General features: G+C 37.5%; 1 protein-coding gene across 6 annotated transcripts in view; it reads left to right on the forward strand.

The window, feature by feature from the left end:
- TRPC4 (transient receptor potential cation channel subfamily C member 4) overlaps positions 1-23,313 on the forward strand; it is a 160,320-nt gene that overhangs the window by 48,104 nt on the left and 88,903 nt on the right. For 5 of the 6 annotated variants that reach the window (XM_062195360.1, XM_062195361.1, XM_062195362.1 and 2 more), the window contains exon 2: positions 3,143-3,661. The exons of the other annotated variant lie outside the window; for it this stretch is intronic. In XM_062195360.1, the coding sequence (XP_062051344.1) occupies positions 3,143-3,661 (519 nt within the window). The remainder of the gene's footprint in view (positions 1-3,142; positions 3,662-23,313) is intronic. 6 annotated transcript variants of the gene reach the window in all.

Below are 23,313 nucleotides of genomic sequence, written 5' to 3' on the forward strand. Positions count from 1 at the left end.
CAGCCCTGGCCATTGCTATCATTTGGGAAGTGAATCAGCAGATGGAAAATCTCTGTCTCTGTTTCACCTCCTCTCTCTCAAACTCTGTCTTTCAAATAAAAGAAAAAAAAATCAATCTTTAAAAAAAAGTTTAATTGAAGTTTTTGTCTGTGTATCATGTTTTCTTCATGGTTGTTTTCCTATTTATTCTTTTGTGGTTTCCTTCACATCTTACAGCAGTATATTATAATGGAACATGTGTCATTATTTTTTCTGCCATGCTGGCTTAGCTTGTCTGTATGTAACATTTCTTTTTCTTTTTTTTCTTAATTTAATTCATTTTATTTTCTTCTTATTTATTTATTTTTATTTATTTTTCTGCTCAAAGAAACCTTTTTTTAAGGAATACAGACTTCAAGCATTTCATAAGTATGACTTTAGGAATACAGTGATTCTTCCCACAATACCCACCCTCCCAACCACTCTCCCACTCCACCTCCTCCTCCCTCTCCCATTCCTAGTCCCATTTTCCACTAAGATCCATTTCCAATTGACTTTATTCACAGAAGATCAACTCTATGCTAAGTAAAGAGTTCAACAATTTTCCTGGTTTAAAAAAAAAAAAAAATGTTCCTCAACAGTCAAGACAAGGGCTGTTCAAAGTCATTGAATCTTGAAGTTAATTTCACTTCTTTTGTTTGTTTATTTTATTATAGAAAATTAATTAATTTTAACGAAGCACTCAAGAATGATATATCTTTTGGGAGCACTTAGATATAGTTATAATGCAACTCTTTGAGGACAGAGATTCTGCATGGGAAGTTAGTGCACAGTGACTCTTGTTAATTTAAGAATTAACACTCTTATGTATGATGTCAGTGATTATCCCAGGCTCTTCACATGAGCTGCCTAGTCTATGGAAGCCTTTTGGAATCCACAACTCTGTCAGTATTTAGAAAAGGCCATAAGCAAAAGAGAAGTTCTCTCCTCCCTTCAGAGAAAAGTACCTCCTTCTTTGATGACCACTTCTTTCCACTGGGGTCTCACCCACGGAGATCTTTCATGTAGGATATTACTTGCCTCAGTGACTTGACTTTTCATGGCTGAAATGCTCTCGTGGGCTTTTCAGCCAGACCAGAATGCCTAAAGGGCTCATTCTGAGGTCAGAGTGCTATTTAAAGCAATTGTCATTCTATGAGTCTGCTGTGTGGACTGCTTCCCGTGTTGGAGCCTTCACCGCTTTTGAATATTATTATTACCAGACCCTTAATCCTACTCATATGATTACTTTAACACTTAAAGTGGTATTTTTAGCACCCAACTTAAGGGAATTTGGGCTCCCATGGCAAGTTTTTAAACCATACCCTTAAAAGTAAGTACATAGGAATGTATGCAGAACTATACAGCTTCACAGTTACAAACTTCGTTACTCAGATTTCTGAGATATCTCCATACTGTCTTCCATAATTGCTTTACATACCCATCAAGAGTGGATTAGGGTACCTTTTTTCCCACATCCTACCAACATTTGTTATTTGTTGATTTCTGTATGAAAGCCACTCTAATTAGGGAGAGGTGAAACCTCATTGTGGTTTTGATTTACATTTCCCTGACGACTAGTGATCGTGAACATTTTTTCATGTGTCTGTTATCCATTTGGATTTCCTCCTTTGGAAAATGTCAACAAATGGTGCTGGGAAACTGGATTTCTGCATGCAGAAGTATGAAGTAAGACCCCTACCTTACAGCTTACAAAAAATCTACTCAACATGGATTAAAGACCTAAATCTATGACCTGACATCATCAAATTATTAGAGAACATTGGGGAAATGCTGCAAGACATTGACACAGGCAAAGACTTCTTGAAAAAGACCCCAGAAGTACAAGCAATCAAGTCAAAATTCACAAATGGGATTACATCAAACTGAGATGCTTTTGTACTTCGAAAGAAACATTCAGGAAAATGAAGAGGCAACCGACAGAATGGTAGAAATTATTTGCAAACTATTCAACTGATAAAGGATTAATTACCAGAATATATAAAGAGATCAAGAAACTCAACAACAGCGAAACAAACAACCCAGTGAAGAAATGGGCAAAGAACATAAACAGACATTTTTCAAAAGAGGAAATCCAAATGACCAACATTTATTTCTCATAGATACTTCTATGACATTTTTGCAAGCAGGAATAAATATTAAACCCAAAATCATAAAGCAAAGTAGAATAGTACAATACCTACAGGCATTGGTGTCAGACTCTCAGAACAGGGTTCAAATCTAAGGTTTTTCACTTTTGTACCTACAAAGAAATCACATCTGTAAAATGTGAATAGTAAAGGCTAAGGGCTAATTTACCTAGCAGATGCTTATTAAATGGTAGCAGTTATAATTTTTATCCTTATCACCCTAGAGTATAACCCAAAGGAAATCATGTGAAAACATAATGGCAAACTGATTGAATGGGAATTCACACTGGTAACCAGATTCAAGGCTTGTTTATTTCTAATAAAACAATAATATTAGCAATGGAACTTTTCTTGTCACATGGAAAATATGCCAGAAAAGGATAGATGAAAAGAGAAAGCATGAGACTAGCCCACTTATTTCTGTTGCCACTTTTAATCGTTAGGCTGGATGTTGGGAATGAAGACAATAAAACAGAGCAAAATCAAACAAACAAAACAAAACAAAACAAATCAAAGAAACAATTTGAGGAATTCAAGGACTTCTATCGCAGAGGAAGAGCTTGGATTTAAAACAAGCCGTTAATATTTTCCAGTGCACTTTTTTAGTTATTTAGGGAGTCAACATCTCTGGGAAAGAAAAGCAAAGATTGTCAGAAAATAAGTTGGGAGCAAGAAAGGATTTTATCAAGAAGAAAAATGTTCCATAGCCATCTATTTCAAGATTTCATTAAATGTAACAATTCAGATTAAAGAAAGAATGGTGTGTCATTATATTGGACAGGTTGTTTTTTTTTTTTTTTTTTTTTTTAATTTTTCTCTTTTCTTTTAGGGGAGAAAAAGGCCCTATCTTTCCTTGGGGGGAAAAAACTGGCAAAAGATTTATGAACTCTGTTCAGCATTGCTTTAGCATGCTGTTTGAAATTCACATACTTGAACAAATGAATACATATTCATCAATTCTGCTTCCTTTCTAGGTGCCTCCCATACTGCTTGATAAGCAATTCTCTGAATTCACTCCGGACATTACACCAATCATTTTGGCAGCCCATACAAATAATTATGAGATAATAAAACTTTTGGTTCAGAAAGGAGTCTCAGTGCCCCGACCCCATGAGGTTCGCTGTAACTGTGTAGAATGTGTCTCCAGTTCAGATGTGGACAGCCTCCGTCACTCACGCTCCAGACTCAACATCTACAAGGCCTTGGCCAGCCCCTCGCTCATTGCACTGTCAAGTGAAGATCCTTTTCTCACAGCCTTTCAGCTAAGTTGGGAACTTCAAGAACTGAGTAAGGTAGAAAATGAATTCAAGTCAGAGTATGAGGAGCTGTCACGACAGTGCAAACAGTTTGCAAAGGACCTCTTGGATCAGACAAGAAGTTCCAGAGAACTGGAAATCATTCTTAATTACCGAGATGACAATAGTTTGATAGAAGAGCAAAGTGGAAATGATCTTGCAAGACTAAAATTGGCCATTAAGTACCGTCAAAAGGAGGTGAGTGTTGCCACACTTGATTCATCTAAGTGCCATAGAATTTAATCACAATGAAGTAAACTGCTGCTCACACAATTTGTTTTGGATTTTAGAGCATCTTCTATTTAGCTGTTAGTGGATGATGTTCATTGGTTGCCAGGTTAATAACTATGAATCACACTGAAGAATGGAAATAAAGGGTTTAATAATTGGTAATGGTTTCTGACATCTATGTTAAAAGGTACACATTTACTTGTGGTTCAATGGAAAACTCAGGAGTTAGAATCTGCAGACTGAGAGATCTGGCTCTACAATTAATAAGTGTTATATGTTTAGACTGCAACACACATATTTCTTTGAGCTTCATTTTTCTCAAACTTAATGGACTTAATATTTGTAATGTTTAATATATGTATATTTACATCAGAAATATTTTTCTCACAAATTCATAGGGAGCATACAATGTGTGGCTTTGTGTAAGGGCTTATAGAAAATTATATGGAATTATGGTAATAAAATGTGTTATTAAAATTATTGATAAGGAAAATGTCTTTAACCCAATAGCAGATGAAAGCTGCTCAGCTCTCATCTCTGGGTTAGTACCTTGATTTGTTAGGAATCAGAATCTAAACAAGGTAATTGCAAGAGAGTAGTAGTTTTCTCATGAAATTTTCATGGATTTGAGTATTGAGCTGTAAAATCTCGGACTCCTTATACTTATCACCCAGTACTATTGTTTTGTGTTTCCATTACAATTTGAATGAGTTCTCAAACCACTGTTTTCTTCTATCTCCAGAAAATACTGATTCTGTATTCACACTTGAATGACAGTAATTATCTATTCCATAACAATAGTTCGAAAAATATATAAGATTTTAAAAGAGTGATTAAAAAAGACTTCTGAATTTGAAAATATACTCAGTCTCTTTTGAACTTGGACTTGATTATTCCCTATTAGCCCCAACTACTTTGTCAGTGCTAGTTATTAAATAATTAAGACTCAAAAAACTTGAGTTTGGTTCATAGTTTTTCCTGTAGTTCTTTTTTTTTCCCTGTAGTTCTTTGACTGACTGTGTTAATCCGGTTGTCACGGTAGCCTGAAACCAGTTGAAAGTTTTTTATCCTAACAATGAAGGGGAGAGCTCCTGTGTGCATTTCCTCTGACTCTTAAATCACATATGCTGGTTTGGGACTATGTCAACAGTACTGACTCATTGTTTAGGTTCCAGTGTTAAGGGCTCAGAGACTTAGTATCTGAGGAACTAAAATAGTTTTAGTTTGCAGCCATAAGATAAATACACAAGATAAAATGACAAAACTTCACATGATTAAATATTTTGAAAGCACTAGATATGAAGATGAAGTCATTGCATGCGTTATAGTTGATACCACCAGGTAAGACAATGATGCAGCTGTGGAATTTGTACCAGTCTGATGCAAAGATCCATTATTTACAACTGCTTTGCTTATCTTCATTTACTTTCCTTTAGAGAGGGGTGTGTTAAGAGATTGACACAATTGATACAATGGTCTTCTCTTATTTTGCTTTTAAATTCACTATTTTCCATGAACTTATCATTTTTTAAACATTTATGTATTTATATATACAACCAGTGTGACAGATGGAAGGAGAGAGACAAAAAGAGAGAGAAAACTTTCGTCCATTGGATCACTCCCCAAATGCCTGTAGTAGCCAGAGCTAAGAGCTCAAACTAGGAGCCAGGGATTCCACCTGGGTGGAATCGAGGAATTCGACCCCTGTGGTTGGTAGGAGTCCAATTGCTAGGAACATCATCTTATGCCTCCCAGACACATTGACAGGAAGCTGAATCAGAAGCAGAGGCAGAACTGGATGCATTGGAATATGGATGAGGTGTCCTAAGCAGTTTAACCCTTTGCACCAAAGCGCCATCATTTCTCTCATAATATAACTACTCAGTGTTAGCATCCTGCAAGTGATGAAGAAAATAAAATTCCCAAGATATCACGCAACAAAGTCAAACAAACAAAAAAAATGCACCAACCTCCTCTACTCACTTGTTGAATTTCTCTCTTTACAGTCAATTAATCAAGTCAACATTATTCTTTGTCTACACTGATTTTGCTCTGACATGATCAATGATTTCACTTTGTCTTTGGTCACAATGACATTGTGAAGATCCTGAAACAAAATACTCATGAACTCCCTTATCATGCCCTCATAGCAGGAGGCTATAAAGGATATTTGAGAGGCCAGCACTGTGGCACAGTAGGTTAATCCTCCGGCTATGGCGTTGGTATCCCATGTGGGCACCCTTTCTAGCCTTGGTTTCTCTCCCTCCAATCCAACTCTCTGCTAAGGCCTGAGACAGTAGTAGAAGATGGCCCAAGTGCTTGGGCCCCTGCATCCACATGGAAGACCTGGAAGAAGCTCCTGACTCCTAGTTTTGGATCGGCCCAGCTCTGGCCATTGCTGCTATTTGAGGAGTGAACCAGCAGATGGAAGACCTTTCTCTGTCTCTCCTTCTCATTGTCTGTAAATCTACCTCTCAAATGAATAAATAAAATCATAAAAAAAGAACATTCCATCAAGTGAAACTGCAAAATCCTTGTCAAATTCTGAAGTTTACCAAATTCACAGTTGTCCAAAAGACAGGAAAATTAATGTATATGTCACACATATAAATATCTGTTTATTTTTTGCTAACAAATAATTTTTAACACTTTATTAATTTATTTCTTCATTTGTTAATTATTCAACATATTCAAAAGTTGCTCACAAAGTGCACGGGCAAGGCATATTGCAGGAATACTTTACATCAGGCACTGGGTTCTAACCCAGTTGCTCCTCTTCCAGTCCAGCTCTCTGCTGTGGCCTGGGATAGCAGTGGAGGATGGCCCAAGTCCTTGGGCCCCTTTACCCACATGGGAGACCAGGAAGAGACTCCCGGCTCCTTGCTTCAGATCGGTGTAGCTCTGGCCGTTGTGGCCATTTGGAAAGTGAACCAATGGAAGGAAGATCTTTCTCTCTGTCTCTCTCTCACTGTCTGTAAACTCTACCTGTCAAACAAAACAAACAAACAAACAAACAAAAATGAAAGCAATAGCTTCTTCAAAAGGAAGTGCTTAAAAAAAGAAATATTTTACATTAATTTCAAAAAAAATTCACTTAATAAGCTTGTTTTTTAATGAAATTTCCATGAACTTTTTGAATTCCTCTCATTTTTCACAGAACACAATCAAGGCACTATGTGCACTTAGTGCTCTTTGGCAACACATCTCGGCTCTTGAAGAACTTAGAGTTTTTAAAAAGGAACAATAAAAAATTCAAGTACATTTTGCTTTGTTTTGTTCCTAAACTTCTGCAGATATTCATCTCTACTGAATATATGTTCTTTGTTTAGATTCTTTTGTCTAGTTGGAAAATATGCAAGAGAACTTAGCTTCAAAGTCTATTGAACTAAAAGTTACAAACCAAGATGTCAGAAATAAAGCAACAGTGGGCCTTTGACAGTTTCTCACACTTCTTTCAAGCTGCTTCTATTTTTTATTAATATAAAGTTGTAGATTTACAGTGTAATAGAACCTAATGCAACAAGGTGAAGGATGGCTATAAACGTATTGTGTGTAACAAGAAGATAGGATTTAGATATTACACTTGCATTTTCCCCTTCCATTGTTTGACATTTTTATGGAGAAAAAAATTAAGACAAAATCATTTACTCAATATCAGACAACATATTTCCTTTATGTTAATGATTTTCTCAAAGAAAAGTAACTTGTATGTATGTATGTATGTAGAAAAGTATGTAAAAAAGTAAATTGTATGTCTGTTAGCCTTTAAAAATTAAGGCATAGCAATTTATACCCATGTGTATTCTTTGAAATATGTTTTGCTTGATTAAATCCATTTTTATATTATACAGAAATTATTCTTTTACATATAATACTTTTATTTTAGACATGCAAGAAAAGCTATTTCATAATCTACTGATTTAAAATAAGCAGCTGTACACACATAACAAAGGCAGCATTTTGTCTCAGTTCAGCACACAGAGTTCAAAGCAAAAAAAAAAAACATGAGACAATGAATATTTATTTGTTTTTAATTTTGCATAAATATTCAGAAATTTTTACCTCAAAACATGGGATTTAAAATTTTCTAGTTGAGGAAGCCATGTGGCACTGAGATGGGGCCACTGCTTGGGATGTCTGCATCCCATATCAATCAGAGAGCTGAGGTCTGAGTCCTTCATATTCAGTTTCCTGCTCAGCTTATGCTAGGAGACAGCAGGTGATGGCTCAAGTACGAGGGTCCCTGCCACCCATAAGAGAAAGCTTGATGGAGTTTTAGGATGCTGACTATGGCCTGGCAAAGCCATGGCTGTACTGGACATTTGGGGAGTGATCCAGCTGATAAAAAATTTTCTCTCTCTCTCTCTCTCTCTCTCTCTCTCTTTCATCTGTGGTGCATCTCTCATTGTTTGGAATGGTTTCTCTTTAACTTCAGGTGGCTAAGTCCTGTAACTCTTTAGAGATCATCTTTTTAAATTTTTTTTAAAGATGCATTTATGCTTTACCTGCTACGTTACAGCTCCAGCCCCTAGAGCTTATCTTACATCTTGTTGTTTCCAAGAGCCATTATATGAAGTCAGCTTTTCCATGCACTCTCTGGGATAAATGTTTTCAATGTATATGTCATATACTGATGGAACAAACATTATCATGTAGTAATTCAAGTCAATGCATATTAAGAACAGGGTCAACTTGTTTACATAGATTATTGCACTTTAACCTCCAAACAAACCTATGAAGTATGAACTAATTTTTGGCATGGAAAATGAGTCACAGATTATTAATTAATGTGTATGTTACTTTGCTAGATGTTAATGCCAGGATTTATATCCATGTCTTAATTATAAAACTTTGTTGTAATTATTATGCCATCTTGTTCTACTTGGATATCATCCTACTGAATGTGTGTGTGGTGAACCTCAGTAAACTTGAACTTCTAGCTTAGTTTAGTTGAGCATATGAGTTTATGGCAATACTCAACTTCCCTGTAATTAAAGTTATGCACTTTAGCATTAAATTCTTTTGTTTCTACATTGTGATGAAGCACTTGGTTTCACCAAAGTCTACAGAACCTCTTTTTCTTCTTTTCTTACCCCATTTTTAGTTTTTTTTTATATCAAACAATATTTTTAGTATCATTCTGAGATGGGACAGGGAAAGTCTCCTGACAGTGACTAAAAGCCAGCACCTGCATCCCAGTGTCACTCTTAAAAAAGAACAGTTTCAAAGGAAACTATGAAAAATCCTAATCATACCTTTAGAATTGACTGCCTGAGCACTGGGTAAAAATGAGGCATGACTGAAGACATCTCTTAGGTCAGGATTTAGCTCTTTGGTACCTGGAAGGATTTTTATGGATAAAAATTTGTGGCAGTAAAAATTATGTCCATGCTGTCATTCCTCTTGATTAATGTTTGTTAGAACACTGTGTATGAGGAGACTAACAAATTCCTTTATATTTTTACAGCAAAGATCTTACCTAATTTCAGTAACACATGACTGATGTTATTGTGAAGTAACTAATCCAAAAGCAACATTGCCTAGATGTTGAATAATAGAAAACACCAAAATAAAATAATTTTTTGTGAAAGTATTACACAACTCAGTCCCTTTATAGATTTTCAAATTATAGTTAGAAATACTCTACATTGTAAACAGTGTGTGTCTGCATGTGTATTTAACTTGCTTTTCTGTTTGGTGAAAGTATGTCACCAATATTAAGTTTAAACTTTGGTACTAATCTGAGTTTTATTTTGTAAATTAATAGGATTACTAAAGAAGGAAAAAAATTGCAATAGAAAAAGTTCCTATACTCATACATTCATTCATTATTTTCTGTTTTTCCAGTCTTAGAGGAATGAGAGAAAATGTGAAGCAATTCATGGCAAACAGACACTATCCATGTATAGTATGGTGGACCAAATGGATTTCAACTATTTCAGAATTATAGCTTTTTAAAGCTCATTTACAGTTCCCAAAGTCTATGGTTTTATGTGTCTTGATTTATTCAAACTCCATTATATAGAATCAAGAAATAAGACCAGTGTCATAAAGGAAACACAGGGGGCTGCATAGCACCTGAGAACATGGCCCTTATACAACCCCTGGAGACCTAGGACAGAACTTGAGGATTTGAGGTGAAAGCATCTGAAGAGTGTTGTCTGATCGCAGGAGCAGTTTAGTCAGGAATAGAACAGAAACTAAGGAAATTTAATGAGCCTCCTGCTTTTCGCTACCTATGCAATTAAGAAATGTTTGTTGAGTCTATGAATCACAGTGTGCTTGCCAATTGTATTTGAGATTGGAAACTCAGAAGTGATTCTGATTTACTTGTACCTGCACTTCATTTACCCAGACCCATTTTTCTTGCATTCCATGTTAATTCTTTAAATGGCTGTACAACAATCAGGGATACAGAAATACTGTAACATAAAGAAAGTTCTTAATGGTATAAAAATATTCCAGGTTTCTAACATTGTTTTAATGACTGCCCCATGTGTTTATTTGACAAATATATATATATATATATATATATATATATATATATATAGTCCTGCAACAAATAATTCTACTGAGCAAGTGGATAAGGATCTTTAAATTCTGTTATAACTCTTAAATGACACACTTAAAAGGCTATAAAATTTTCTACCATAATGACTTGAGCATATGTCTTAGCAGTTACTATCTCTCTTGGGACCCCAGCAGGCTGTTATAAGAGTGCCTGGATTCAAGAACCAGCTCTACTCCAGATTTCATATCTGGAGTAGGTAAACCAATCGTATCTTTCTGTTAATGTACACCCTGGGAGGCAGCAGGTAATGGCTCAGATATTTGGGTCTCTGTCACCCACATGAGAAATCTGAACTGGGTTCTTTCAAAAACTATTCTACCATAATAACATAAATACATTTTATGTACTAAAAAAGGATAATAAAGTAAGAAAATTGCATTTTCTTAAAACTACTTAGAGCTGGACTCATCAATATTTCATGGGCTCTGTTTTGTGAATTTATAAACTCTTTACTGCTAAATTTATCATGCCTAAATTGTTTTCTAATTCAAATTGTATTTGAAAAAATAATATTTATTACACTGGTGTGGACTTCATATTGAAAACAAATCTAGAGACAAAACATGTTCTTTTTTTAAGATTTAATTATTTGAAAGAGTTACAGTGAAAGAGAGAGAGAAAGAGAGAGAATGTTTCATCTGCTGGTTTACTCCCCAGATGGTGGGAGCCCAAACACTTGGGCTATCTTCTGCTTCTTTTCCCAGGTCATAGCAGGGAGCTGGGTGAGAAGAGACGCAGTTGGGAAACAAACTTGTTCTCATATGGGATGCCAGTGCCACAGATGGTCGGCTTTACCCACTATGCCACAATGCTGGCCGGCCTGACAACTCTTATTCTGTGTCTGCTTCAAATTTACCTATATGAGATCTGCAGTGGGATTATATTTTGTGCTTCAGATAATGTTATGGGAAAATAGCATCCCTAGGTATTTTTTATTATTTTAAAATTTTGATATTATGATGGCAAACAATGCCTCTCTCAGATCACATGTGTTTTGCTGGTTGATAGCAACCAAGCCAGAGCTTTGCATGTGCTTTAAATTTTTAGAATACCTGGCCCTTGCTAACCACGAGTTGTACTGAATTCTCATTTTCCTCTTTTCTTATTCTTGTACAAGTCTGCAGAATCAAATAAATACTTTGAAATTAGTTTGTACCTGGTAAATGCCATATCAAGGTATGGGTAATTCGAGGGAACACAATCTCATGGACCTCAAATAACCCTCTTAAAAAGGCAAAGAAAGTATTTGTAGGGAGAAATATTAGTTAAGTTAGTGCTCAAGGCGTTTCTCTCCAAAACTGAAATTTACTGAGAAATATCATGAGTCTTATATTTGTTAAGTTGGCAATAGCTTTGCCAGAGTTTGGTCCATTTATTTAGCACATGCTAGATTATTTGTATTATATTTGATGTTATTTACCAAGGTATTCTCATTTTTGCCTCTTCTATGTTATGAACTATTTTGAAACCGATCATATCTTTCAAATGTCTCCTAAAATAACACTTTGTCTGGAAAGCTTTCTCTTAATCTCTGCCCAAGTCAAAATTAATTATCACTTTCTCTTTAGTATGGCAACAACTCTGGTTTGCTGCAAATGTTGACTCTTCTTGTTGATGTTTGTTTGCATGTTATGTCTCCAATTGCACTCTTCCTATACACTTACCTCCTCTAATCCACTGTCAACAGCACTAAAAAAAGTGGTTTTTTTTGTTTTTGTTTTTTTTTTGTTTGTTTGTTTGTTTGTTTTTTTTTTGTGGTTTTGGTTTTGTTTGTCTGCTTGTTTGCTTAGGAAAAGCAAATCTAAGGAGAACCTCCCAGTCAGAGCATTTGAAGTCTTATGTCACAAGCCACATCTGTTTTTGTTGAAATAAATATGAGCCTGGGAACTTTGTATACAATATGGCAATGCCCACCTCATGCAATATCGAAATGCCTCAGCACGCTTATAAAGATTCTGCTGAAATCTTCAATTTTACTTTTCCTGGCAGCTATCATCATTGCTTATAGTTGAGACTTTAACCAAAGTGAAATGCTTATAAAACAACATTGTACTATTTTTACCCCCTTGAGCCTTTATGTTCAGGCCTCTCTTGACATAGGATGACCTCTGTTTTGTTTCATTTGTTCAACAGGACAACAGGTTTTTCCTGGATAGTGTCAGAATCAGATAGAAGGTTTCTGAACCATATGTTACTGCTTCAGGCTGCCCCTCAGATCAGTTAAATTAGGACACGTGGAAGAATAGTGGCATTTTCTTTTTTGCCTTAAATTGTTCACATGATTACAATGTGCAGTCAAGGGTAAACAGCCCCTTAAATTTGCGCTAAAGCTGTAGATTTCCTTGACTTTCTCAGGTAGAGAAGACAGGTTCTTCTAAATGTGATCCATCATCAAACTCACCTGGAGAGCTTTTATAACTAACACATACTGGAGCAGGAAGTTGGCCTAACACTCTGGTTAAGACATCTCAATCCCATACGTTAATAAAGAACTGTCAGATTTATCAATTTTGGAGTTATTTATTTGAAAGGGAGTTACAGAGAGTTGGACACACACACAGACACACACACACACAGAATCTTCCACCCACTGGTTCTCACCGCAAATGACCACAGCATCTGGGTTGGGTCAGGCCTCAGCCAGGACACCAGAACTGCACCTGGGTCTCACACGAAGGTGGCAGAGCCCAAACACTTGGCTATTATCCATTGGCTTCTAAGGTACATTAGAAGGGAGCTGCATTGGAAGTAGAGCTGCCAGGACTGCAGCCAGTGCTCCAATAGAGGATGCAACCAGCGGCTTAACCTGATGCATCACACTAATCCAAATTTATCATTTACCATTTTACTATTTGTTATAAATATTTATATGTGCTTTGTGGACTGAATTGCCCTTGTTAATGTCAAAAAGAAGTGGACTCCTCTTACAGGAAATTAATATAATTAGTACTCTCAGCCATTAAGATACATAGCCTTGCAAAATAAGTATAGTGTATACATTTTATCCCAGCCCTAAGTCTGTCTATACGCTCTCTCCTAATTATAGACTTTCTTTTTTAAGATTTATTTATTTATTTGAAAGTCAGAGTTACACAAAGAGAGGAGAGGCAGAGAGAGAGAGAGGGGTTTTCCATCCGATGGCTCACTCCCCAGATGGCCACGACGGTTGGAGCTGCACAGATCTGAAACCAGGAGCCAGGAGCTTCTTCTGGGTCTCCCATGTGGGTGCAGGGGCCCAAGGACTTGGGCCATTTTCTACTGCTTTCCCAGGCCATAGCAGAGAGCTGGATTGGAAGTGGAGCAGCCAGGATTAGAACCGGCGCCCATATAGAATGCCAGTGCTTCAGGCCAGGGTGTTAACCCACTGTGCCACAGCGCTGGCCCTAATTATAGGCTTTCAAAAGCAACTTCATAGTGGACTACATGCTTGATTTTTATTTGTCCTGACTCACATTTTTTTTAAAAAATTTTATTTATTTATTTGAAAGTCAGAGTTACTGGGAGAGAGAAACAGAGAGAGACGTCTTCCATCTGCTGGTCAAATAGATTTTACATATTGATTATAAGGTGAACAAATTTCTTTTATTTCATATACACAATTTAGGAGCATAGTGATACTTCCCACTTTCCCTCCTCCTTCCATTCTTATTCTTTCATTTTTACAATGACATACTTTCAGTTTATTTTATAATCAGAAGCTTAACCCTCTACTAACATGACTGCTACACTCAGATGAGGAACTAATGTCACATCCACACTCATAGAAATACTAAGCATATGGTAGGATTTTAATATGTAAGAATATAATGAGTGATATAAATAAGAATAATACCAGGAAAAGTGGTAAAAAAAAAAAGCAGCAGTGTCTAGCTTTATTTTCCCCACTGCTGTTCTGCAGAGCAAGCTCACTGACCCATTGATTGCAATCCCTGGTCTCTCCTTTCTCCACATGTGAGCACACATCTGCTGTTGCTAGGCAAAGGCAACATGGCTCACAGATTCCTTAATGCTTCAACTCAGCACCCTCCCAAGTACCAAATATTTCAGTGTCTGACACTGTATAATGGAGGAAGCAAATGCCTGTTCAGGACTTGTCAGCTGTAGACAGAACTATGACAGGTCATTAGGCATTTAATTTAACTCTAGGGTTTTTAGAGCTTGGAATTCAATCCTCAGGAGTTCCTTTACAGCTAATTAAGTGGTGTGTGACCACTTTCTCCTAATTCATATCTGCATGGGATTGTTTTATCTTTCACGGTTAAATTTGAAATTACAGATATTCAAAACACTGTATGCATTTATCCTTATAAATGGCCCTGATTAAAAAAATAACAAATGTATGTCTTAGAAAATATAACATAGCAATGCTTTACTCTAGATGAAATATAAGACATGACTTTATTTCATATAACTTTAAATACTAAAATGATTGAGCAATCTATTTTCAAAGAGGTATGTTTTTCTATTCACCTGACAAAATGTGCATATCCTCAGGCAGAATAAGCAGCTCTTTCTAAAACAGCTTTCATTTGTTACAGACATAAAATGAAAACATTGAGCTGATGATAATATCTTTGAAAAATTCCATTGTGTGTTAGATGCCTTCCTTTTATCCTCAAATGAATTGGTTTTTTGTATAAACTGCTAATTCTGATTAGGAGGATGGCTTTAGGGTGAACCGATTTGCATTACTCAGATGTGACCCTTCAAGTCTGTCAGTGATGAAGAACCATTTCTTTCATTTCTTTGCACAGAAGTTCACAGGTCAATTTGAGAGCTATTTCCTCATAGGTCATTAGGTAATGACCCAGATTTACTGTTACTTTACTCTAAAGAAAATCTAGAATTACCAAGTTTTGAGGCTGTGGACCTAATATCTTATCCCAACCATGTTTTTTTCAGGAAAAACACAAAAAATTCAGTAGGTTACCTTTAAGAAATTTATGAAACAGGAATATTATAGTTCTCTATAAACTTTTGATGATTTGGAAATATGAACTCCTGCTTGAATTTTCTTATAAATTATTTATATCAGAGGGAGCTTTTTAGCTCTTCCCTCATTCTCATTTTCCTGTGTCCATATTAGGTATACTCAATTTTTTCCAAATAAGGCTGATCATTTTATATTTGAATTCTTAGAATCAGAAACATCCTATAAGATTCTGACCATGAAGGCCTGTACTGTAATGTAAATTGTGACTCTGAAGCCTGTGTGCTTTACGGATGGCTTCTCTGTGACTTGGAATGGGAAGTTGTATGCAGGATTATGTGTTTATTCTTTGTATTGCACTCTGTTCTGTTTCTCTATCTTTAGAGAACACACTACGGCATGCTCTCTGCAGCCACAGGAGGAGAGAACTGAGGGTTCTTGCTCCATGGTTGTGATTCTCTCTGTATCTTCATCTGTCCAGCTACCAATTCCTTGCATGTTTGTAAACCCTGCTTTTCCTGTCCCATAGCACTGACTCCATCTTAAATTATGGTACTATTGTTTTTCTCCATGGTGGTCTCTAAACACAGTGATTTTTCCCAGACAGCAATGGAACAAGCATCTGACGAAACTCTATTCACTCTCCTTTTCTATATTCTCCTCTTTTATCATTGGGGTGAAGCTGGAGACCTTGGTGGCAAGCTGCTCAGACAATAAGCTGCGGTGGAAGCTGGTGGAGGAGATTAAGGCCTTTGGTGGAGAACTGCCCTGTAGCCCCCAGAGAAACTCTCTCTCTCTCTCTCAGTGCAATTGCACAAATGCTTAGAGGGTATCCACTCTGTGCCAAATATTGAGGACAACAAAAATGAGAAAATAGCAAGCCCTAAGCCAAGTCTGGATTTCTTCCAGAAGTTTCCTAGAAGCAGGAATTTTATTCTTGCTTATATAAACCAAATGAAATATCCAAGAGCTACCCTTTCGAAGTCTATGAAAATGGTTCCTAATTTTGCCTGAGATTTTCATGGGAGGCTTCCTGGCAAAGAAAGTGCCTGAGTTGAGTTTCAGTGGAAAATTAGGCATCACTTAGGCAACATTAGAGAAACGTGCTGTTGGGAAGACTTTGTGCACACCCATGGAGGCAGACGTGAGAATGAAACAGGAGGGGACCAGTGTGTCCTTTCTGTCTTCTTCTCACCCCCATGGTCTCTGCTCTGTCTTCTCTCTCTGCCTGGCATGTGTGGATGGCTCCTTCATTAGGCCTCAGCTCATACTGTCACCTTCTCAATGGAGATCTCCAGAACACCCCATCTAATTAGTACTGTGTCCACATCTTGATCCCCAGTCATTCTCTTTTACATCTCAATTTTATTCTGTCCATGGCCATTATCTAAACCCCAAATAATTTTAGTCACTTATGTGTTTAATCATTTCTTGTCTATATTCCTCCACTTATATCAAAGTGAAAAGTGTTTATTGATTATTTGTGTAATTCCAATGCGTGAAACAGTGCTTAGCGAGTAGCAGGTTCTAAATAAATGATCAGAAATGAGGATGAGTCAGAAACTAAGACAAGAAAAATGATAGAGAATAGGTTATTAAAACCTGAGATGGGCATTCCTTGAAACTTTGAATTTATAAAATGTTCTAATCTTAAACTATACTTTAAATTCATACACCAATATTATCTTTATTATTTTCTGAAATGCCAATTGTCCAAAGATGAACTCATTATCTTTCTCTATATGTATGGTCCTTCTCTTATTATCTCCTACTTACATTAGAAATTTGACAGTCATCCTTTATTACCTTATGTCCCTAATCTCCAAAAGCTTCATGAGGTAAATGAGGCAGGCCTGCAAATTGAGAGATGCCAGCTAATTACTCTTGAATCAGAGCCTGCCTTGGCTATTTGCCTGACCAATAAATTGCACCAAAAGTGGCATTCTGTAGCTTTAATGGCTCATCATTAGAAGTCGCTCAGTTTCCATGTAAGCTCTGCAGGTGCCCTGAACTGACACATTAGAAGTTTAACTACCCAGAGGCCACCATGCTAGAGAGGCAATGCATAACACTATTGTTTATCCATGAATCCATCAAAAGAAGTTTGGGTTGTGTCCACTTTTTGTTTTATTTGAACATGTGTAATCTTTTTTAAAGATTGATTTATTTGAAAGGCAAAGCTACAGAGAGAGGGAGCAGCAGAGAGAGAGAGGTCCTCCATTGTTTCACTCCCCAAATGGCGCATGGCCAGAGCTGGACCTATACAAAGCCAAGTGCCAGGAACTTCCTCTGGGTCTCCTGTACAGGTGTAGGGGCCTAAGTACTTGGACCATCCTCTGCTGCCTTCCCATGCCACAAGAAGGGAACTGTATCAGAAGAGGACTAGCCAAGACAGGAACCAGTGTCCATATGGGATGCTAGTGCTAGGGGATGCTAGTGTCACAGACAGAGGCTTAACCTACTACACCACAGCGCAGGCCCCAGAACGTGTGTAATTTTAAACTCTACCCTGGTTCTCTATTCCTTCCATTCTATGTCTTATAAAATAATAATCAAGCTCCTTATTAAATTATAGTACATCTTGGGGCCAGCGCTGTAGCACAGTGGGTTAATGCCCTGGCCTGAAGCGCCAGCTTCCCATATGAGCGCCAGTTCAAGATCTGGTGCTCCACTTCTGATCTAGCTCTCTGCAATGGCCTGGGAAAGCAGTACAAGATGGCCCAAGTCCTTGGGCCCCTGCACCCACATGGGAGACCTGGAAGAAGCTCCTGGCTCCTGGCTTCAGATTGGCGCAGCTCCAGCCGTTGTGGCCAATTGGGGAGTGAGCCATCGGATGGAAGACCTCTCTCTCTCTCTCTGCCTCTCCTCTCTTTGTGTAACTCTGACTTTCAAATAAATAAATAAATAAATAAATCTTTAAAAAATAAATAAATTATAGTACATCTGGATCTTGACTTTCTCTCTCTCCTGGTCTCTCATACCTTCCTGTCTTACATTTCATGCTCATCTATTCCAGAATGCTTGTATCTTCTCTTATATGCTGTGTTCTGGCTACGTTGCCTCTGTGCATTTTAGCATCACTTTGTTAGCTTAAAATGTAAACACTATCTCTTGCTAGATTCTAGTCTGTCTTCAAGATGTTAAAGCTAAGTCTTCAAAAAGATCCCCATGTTTCCTTTCTCAGCCTGGAATGACTCCGTGTCTTCTACATCTGGAAGACATCCACTTGCCACGTCATACTTTGATTAACTGTTCTAGGTTCTTCCCCTCTATGAAATGGTGAGTTCTTGAAGCCAAGAGCTGTGACTTTCAGTTTGCTGTATTCAGCAATTACAAAGGAACTGCTGCATTATATGAGCTCAATAACACTTTGTAGTATTAATATTACTTTTTAAAAATAAAATCCAAGTAAAATGTCTGCTTTTATCATGCCTTCATGACAGTAATTATTGTACAATTACTTGAGAAGAAAATAACAAAGCAACCTATACAATTTTTGTTGAGTGTCCTTCATATACGTAATGGTGAAGAATCTGTAGAGAAAGAAAAACAGTGGGTAGCTCCAGTGGTACCAGAGATAGGGAGGTACCGCTTGAATAATATTTGGGAAAACCTATCAAAAACACAGTAATATCATGTACATTGACTTAACTCTTTCAAATAAAGAATTAAATAAGAAGCTTTTAATAATATTGATCTATTTTCATTTTTTATTTTACTGCTAGATGTAGTCAGTTTGATTTTATGTGGTCAAAGGTTGCTGAAAATGTTATTCACAGTAGCATTGATTGGGTGATTAATGTTTAGTTGCCAGGAAGTTGCAATAGCTGTTGAAGCATAATAGATATAAGTCTATTGAAGCACTTTATTTTGGCCCTTTCTGTCTACTTACTTGTCTTTTTCCATCCTGGTTTTACTTACATTTTATTATATCTTCATGGACTATTGGTAGCTGATACATCTCTGGCAGGCACTCTAAAGGCAGTTTTGATTTTTTTCAGCTTCTGTTAAGGAAAAACAATCAATATCCCAGGACATACTCACATAAACAGCATTGACCTTTGAGATAAAGCCACTAATCTGTTTCTCTGTGCTGACAGGGTGGATTCAGTGTTTTAGGATCTTGGTCCACCATTTCTGGAAAGACAATGAGTGCATATGCAAGAAAAGCTGTTACCCGGAGATGCTGGAAATGAAGAAATCTAAAATCGGTGCTAATAATATCCAAAAAGCTCAACTTTAAGCGCCAACATTTTCTTGCTTATAATATAACTAGTTTGGATGAAAATCATTTGGCTGAAAAGCTAACAAGCTGTGGTATACCTCCATTTTAAACAAAATATATAGAATATAATTAACCATTTCTTCATAAATCAGAGGTTCAGAATCAACTTCAGTTACCGTCTGTGCTCAGATGGGAAATATGGTTATTTTTTTTAAAGATTTATTTATTTATCTAAAAGGTACAGTTACAGAGAGGCAGAGGCAGAGAGAAACTTTCCATCCACTGGTCCACTCCCCAAATGACCACAATAGCTGGAGCTGGGTCGATCTGAAGCTAGGAGCCAGGTGCCTCCTCCAGGTCTCCCACTAGATGAGGAGCCCAAGGATTTGGGCATCTTCCACTGCTTTTCCAGGCCACAGAAGAGAGCTGGATTGGAAGAGGAGCAGCCAGGACTCAAACCGGTGTCCATAAGGGATGCCGGCACTGTAGGCGATGGCCTTTCTTGCTATACCACAACACCAGCCCCATGGTTATCTTTTTAGAATTGTGCCTATGAAATACAGGAAATCTGTTCTCTTTATATTAATAAACATTTTTAAGAAGATTTTTAAACACTCATCAGCTTTTGGCTCCTGTGCAATTATGACAGGAATCTATCCTTTTTATAATTTTGAAGTCTTATCCTTCACAATCAGGCTTCTAACTCTCTCTACTTGCTAATGATCCATCAGGCAGCTGAATAACCACATCCGATCTAAATGTGGGAAAATTAAGGGTCCAGGTTGTGCCGTGGCCCGTGAAGCTGCTGCCTGAGACACTGGCAACCCATCTGGGTGCCGGTTCCTGTCCCTGTTGTTCTACTTCTTATCCAGCTCCCTACTAATGACCTGGGGAGCAGAAGATGGCCTAAGTGTTTGGGCCCCAGCACTCTTGTGGGACACTCTGATGAAGCTCTTAGTTCCTGCCCTCAGCCTGATCCAGCTCTGGCTGTTGTGGCCATCTAGAGAGTGAAACAGTAGATGGAAGAATTTTCTCTCTCTCTGTAACTCTTTTTTTTTTTTTTTTAACTTTTATTTAATGAATATAAATTTCCAGTGTACAGCTTATGGATTACAATGGCTTCCCCCCCCTCCCAATAACTTCCCTCCCACCCGCAACCCTCCCCCCTCCCGCTCCCTCTCCCCTTCCATTTGCATCAAGATTCATTTTCAATTCTCTTTACATACAGAAGATCAATTTAGTATAAAGATTTCAACAGTTTGCACCCACATAGAAACACAAAGTGAAACATACTGTTTGAGTACTAGTTATAGCATTAAATCACAATGTACAGCACATTAAGGACAGAGATCCCACATGAGGAGCAAGTGCACAGTGGCTCCTGTTGTTGACCCAACAAATTGACACTCTAGTTTATGGCGCCAGTAACCATCCTAGGCTGTCGTCATGAGTTGCCAAGGCTATGGAAGCCTTCCAAGTTCCCCGACTCTGATCATATTTAGACAAGGTCATAAAAGACAGAGTGAGGATAGTAACCAATGATCCTAAGAGTGGCATTTACCAGGTTTGAACAATTATACAGCATTAAGTGGGGAAGAGGACCATCAGTACACACATGTTGGGAGTAGAGCCATTGGTGGTAGAGTAGAGGTTATGATTACAAAGGAATGAGGCCCAAGTGCACTAGACAGGGCCTAGAACAAAGGACAGAGTCATTATTAGAGGAGCTAAGAAAGGTGCTGTCTAAGCTACAATTAAGTTTTCTGATTGAGAGGCAAATAGAACCTGATAGAAGGGGCTTGATAATAATCTGGTGGGCTTTAGGCCTTGTAAATTCAGAGGCCCAGACCTATCTATCTCTTCACATGGGGTATATCCTAAGGGAGGTGTGAACCTCCTAGGGGAAGGCACTCTGTTGACTTTCATTACTTGGCTGGCCTGGGAGGAGAGCTGGCCAGGTCAAGGCAGGGGGCATCTCTAACAAGAAATTTACAGTTCTGCCTGCAATGTTGCTGACCCTACTTGACCATCCCCTCAGCTGCAGTGGTCACTTTGGAAGTTGGGCTGAGTGAAGGGCTTTTCAGCTTAGAGCCAATAAGATCTGTGGCTCTGACCTGGGCATCTTTCGACTCCAGGGCAGGTCCATTACCAGTGATCCAACTCTTGGCAGAGCTGCCAGGGCTCTTCACAAGCTGACTTCTGCTGAAGCCCAGGCTTACCACATTGAAAGCCACTGCAGTGGACTGGCCTGTTGGGTCTCCTTGAGGGCAGATCACTGTACAGATCAGCCATTAATAGGCCTGCCACCCATTGCTTCTGATGCCGAGCTTTCTTTTCCTCCTGGTTTGTGTTCAAGCAGACCAGAGGATGCAAGTCAAGGGAGTGCCCGTTTCCCATCTCTAATCTTCGGTGGCCTGAACTACAAGTCTATAGTCACAGGCATGTTCTGTAGTAGTTTTTCTAAGGTAGACAATGCCCATGAGGAAAATTATATTCTCACTTTAAAACTTTCTTTCCCTTTGGTCTGAAAGGGAGGTTTTTTCTACTTACTGTATACTTCGCTGATGGCGAAGTGAATCTAGCTATGAGATTATTATTTGAGTTCTTATTTTGGCTATGCTATTACAGAAAAATGTTAGCCATCTCTTTTATAAGGTCTAAAGATTAAATTGTGCATCCTACAGATTCCTTCATAATAGAATTAGTTTCCTACCTTGAAGAGAATAGAGAAATGAAAGAACAAGTTGGGCTTCGAATAGAGAAATGAGGGAGCAAGTCCTAGATCGCTTGCTGACAATAGCAATATCACATGAATACTTAGCAAACCGTTTCAACCATTAGATAACAACTTAAGAAAACATTTACCAGAAGGTCCAATGCCTTCTATAAATTTTAAGAATCATGTATTTGAAAACACCTCTTAAATATCTAACATGGTGTAGTTTGTTTAGCCAGTAAACTTAAGCACAACCATCTAAAATGTTTTTAGTTTCTTTCTACCAACAAGTCTAAAACATATGATACACAGATTCAGGTCCCACAAATTAAAATGTATCTTTGATTGATTTTAGCAGCTTAAATTTATGGACAATCTTATCTATAAGCCATTTAAAATAAAACTCTTAATAAAATTTCCCCATGTGGACATACAATATGTACACACATATAATATAGCATAATAGACCAATACATCAATTTTAATAATAGCTTTTAAAATCTTTAACTCTTTTTGTAGATTGCCAATTGATTTGAATTGCTTTTTCTTTTTAGTAACCTCAGTTAACCATACTTTCTCTCAGTTGGTACTGTTAATACATTATTGGCTTCATCTGTTTACAGAGCCATCCCAAAGTACTGAATACAATAAAAGTGGCTGGAAAAAGTCCATAGGAACCTATAGGAGGACAGCTAAACACAGAACCAACAACGCTTTAGTTTTATGAGCAGCAGATATTCAAATTTTTGAAAAAAGCACATATTTAAATAACCCATTGCTCTTAATAAAAATTCAGCTGTTTTTGAACAATTAGAATTTAACAGACATCAAGAGAACATAATAGATTACTTTAACACATTGCTTTAACAGAGCATCAGAGTTTAATTCTATGTCAAAGAGAAATTGAGCTTCCTGTGATCTTTTGCTATGAGGTTTCCTTCCTTTACCTTCTTTCATATTGGTGACCGTGTTTCTGTGTTTCTGTGTGTAACACATCTTTAAGCATCTTTTGCAGGGCAGGATGAGTGGCAACAAATTCTTTCAGTTTCTGTTTGCTGTGAAAAGTCTTAATTTCACCTTCATTCACAAATGAGAGCTTTGCAGGATATAGTATTCTGGGCTGGCAGTTTTTCTCTCTTAGTACCTGGGCTATGTCTCGCCATTCCCTTCTAGCTTG

The sequence above is a fragment of the Lepus europaeus genome, chromosome 6, assembly GCF_033115175.1.
Source record: "Lepus europaeus isolate LE1 chromosome 6, mLepTim1.pri, whole genome shotgun sequence".
NCBI classification, from domain to species: Eukaryota; Metazoa; Chordata; class Mammalia; order Lagomorpha; family Leporidae; genus Lepus; species Lepus europaeus.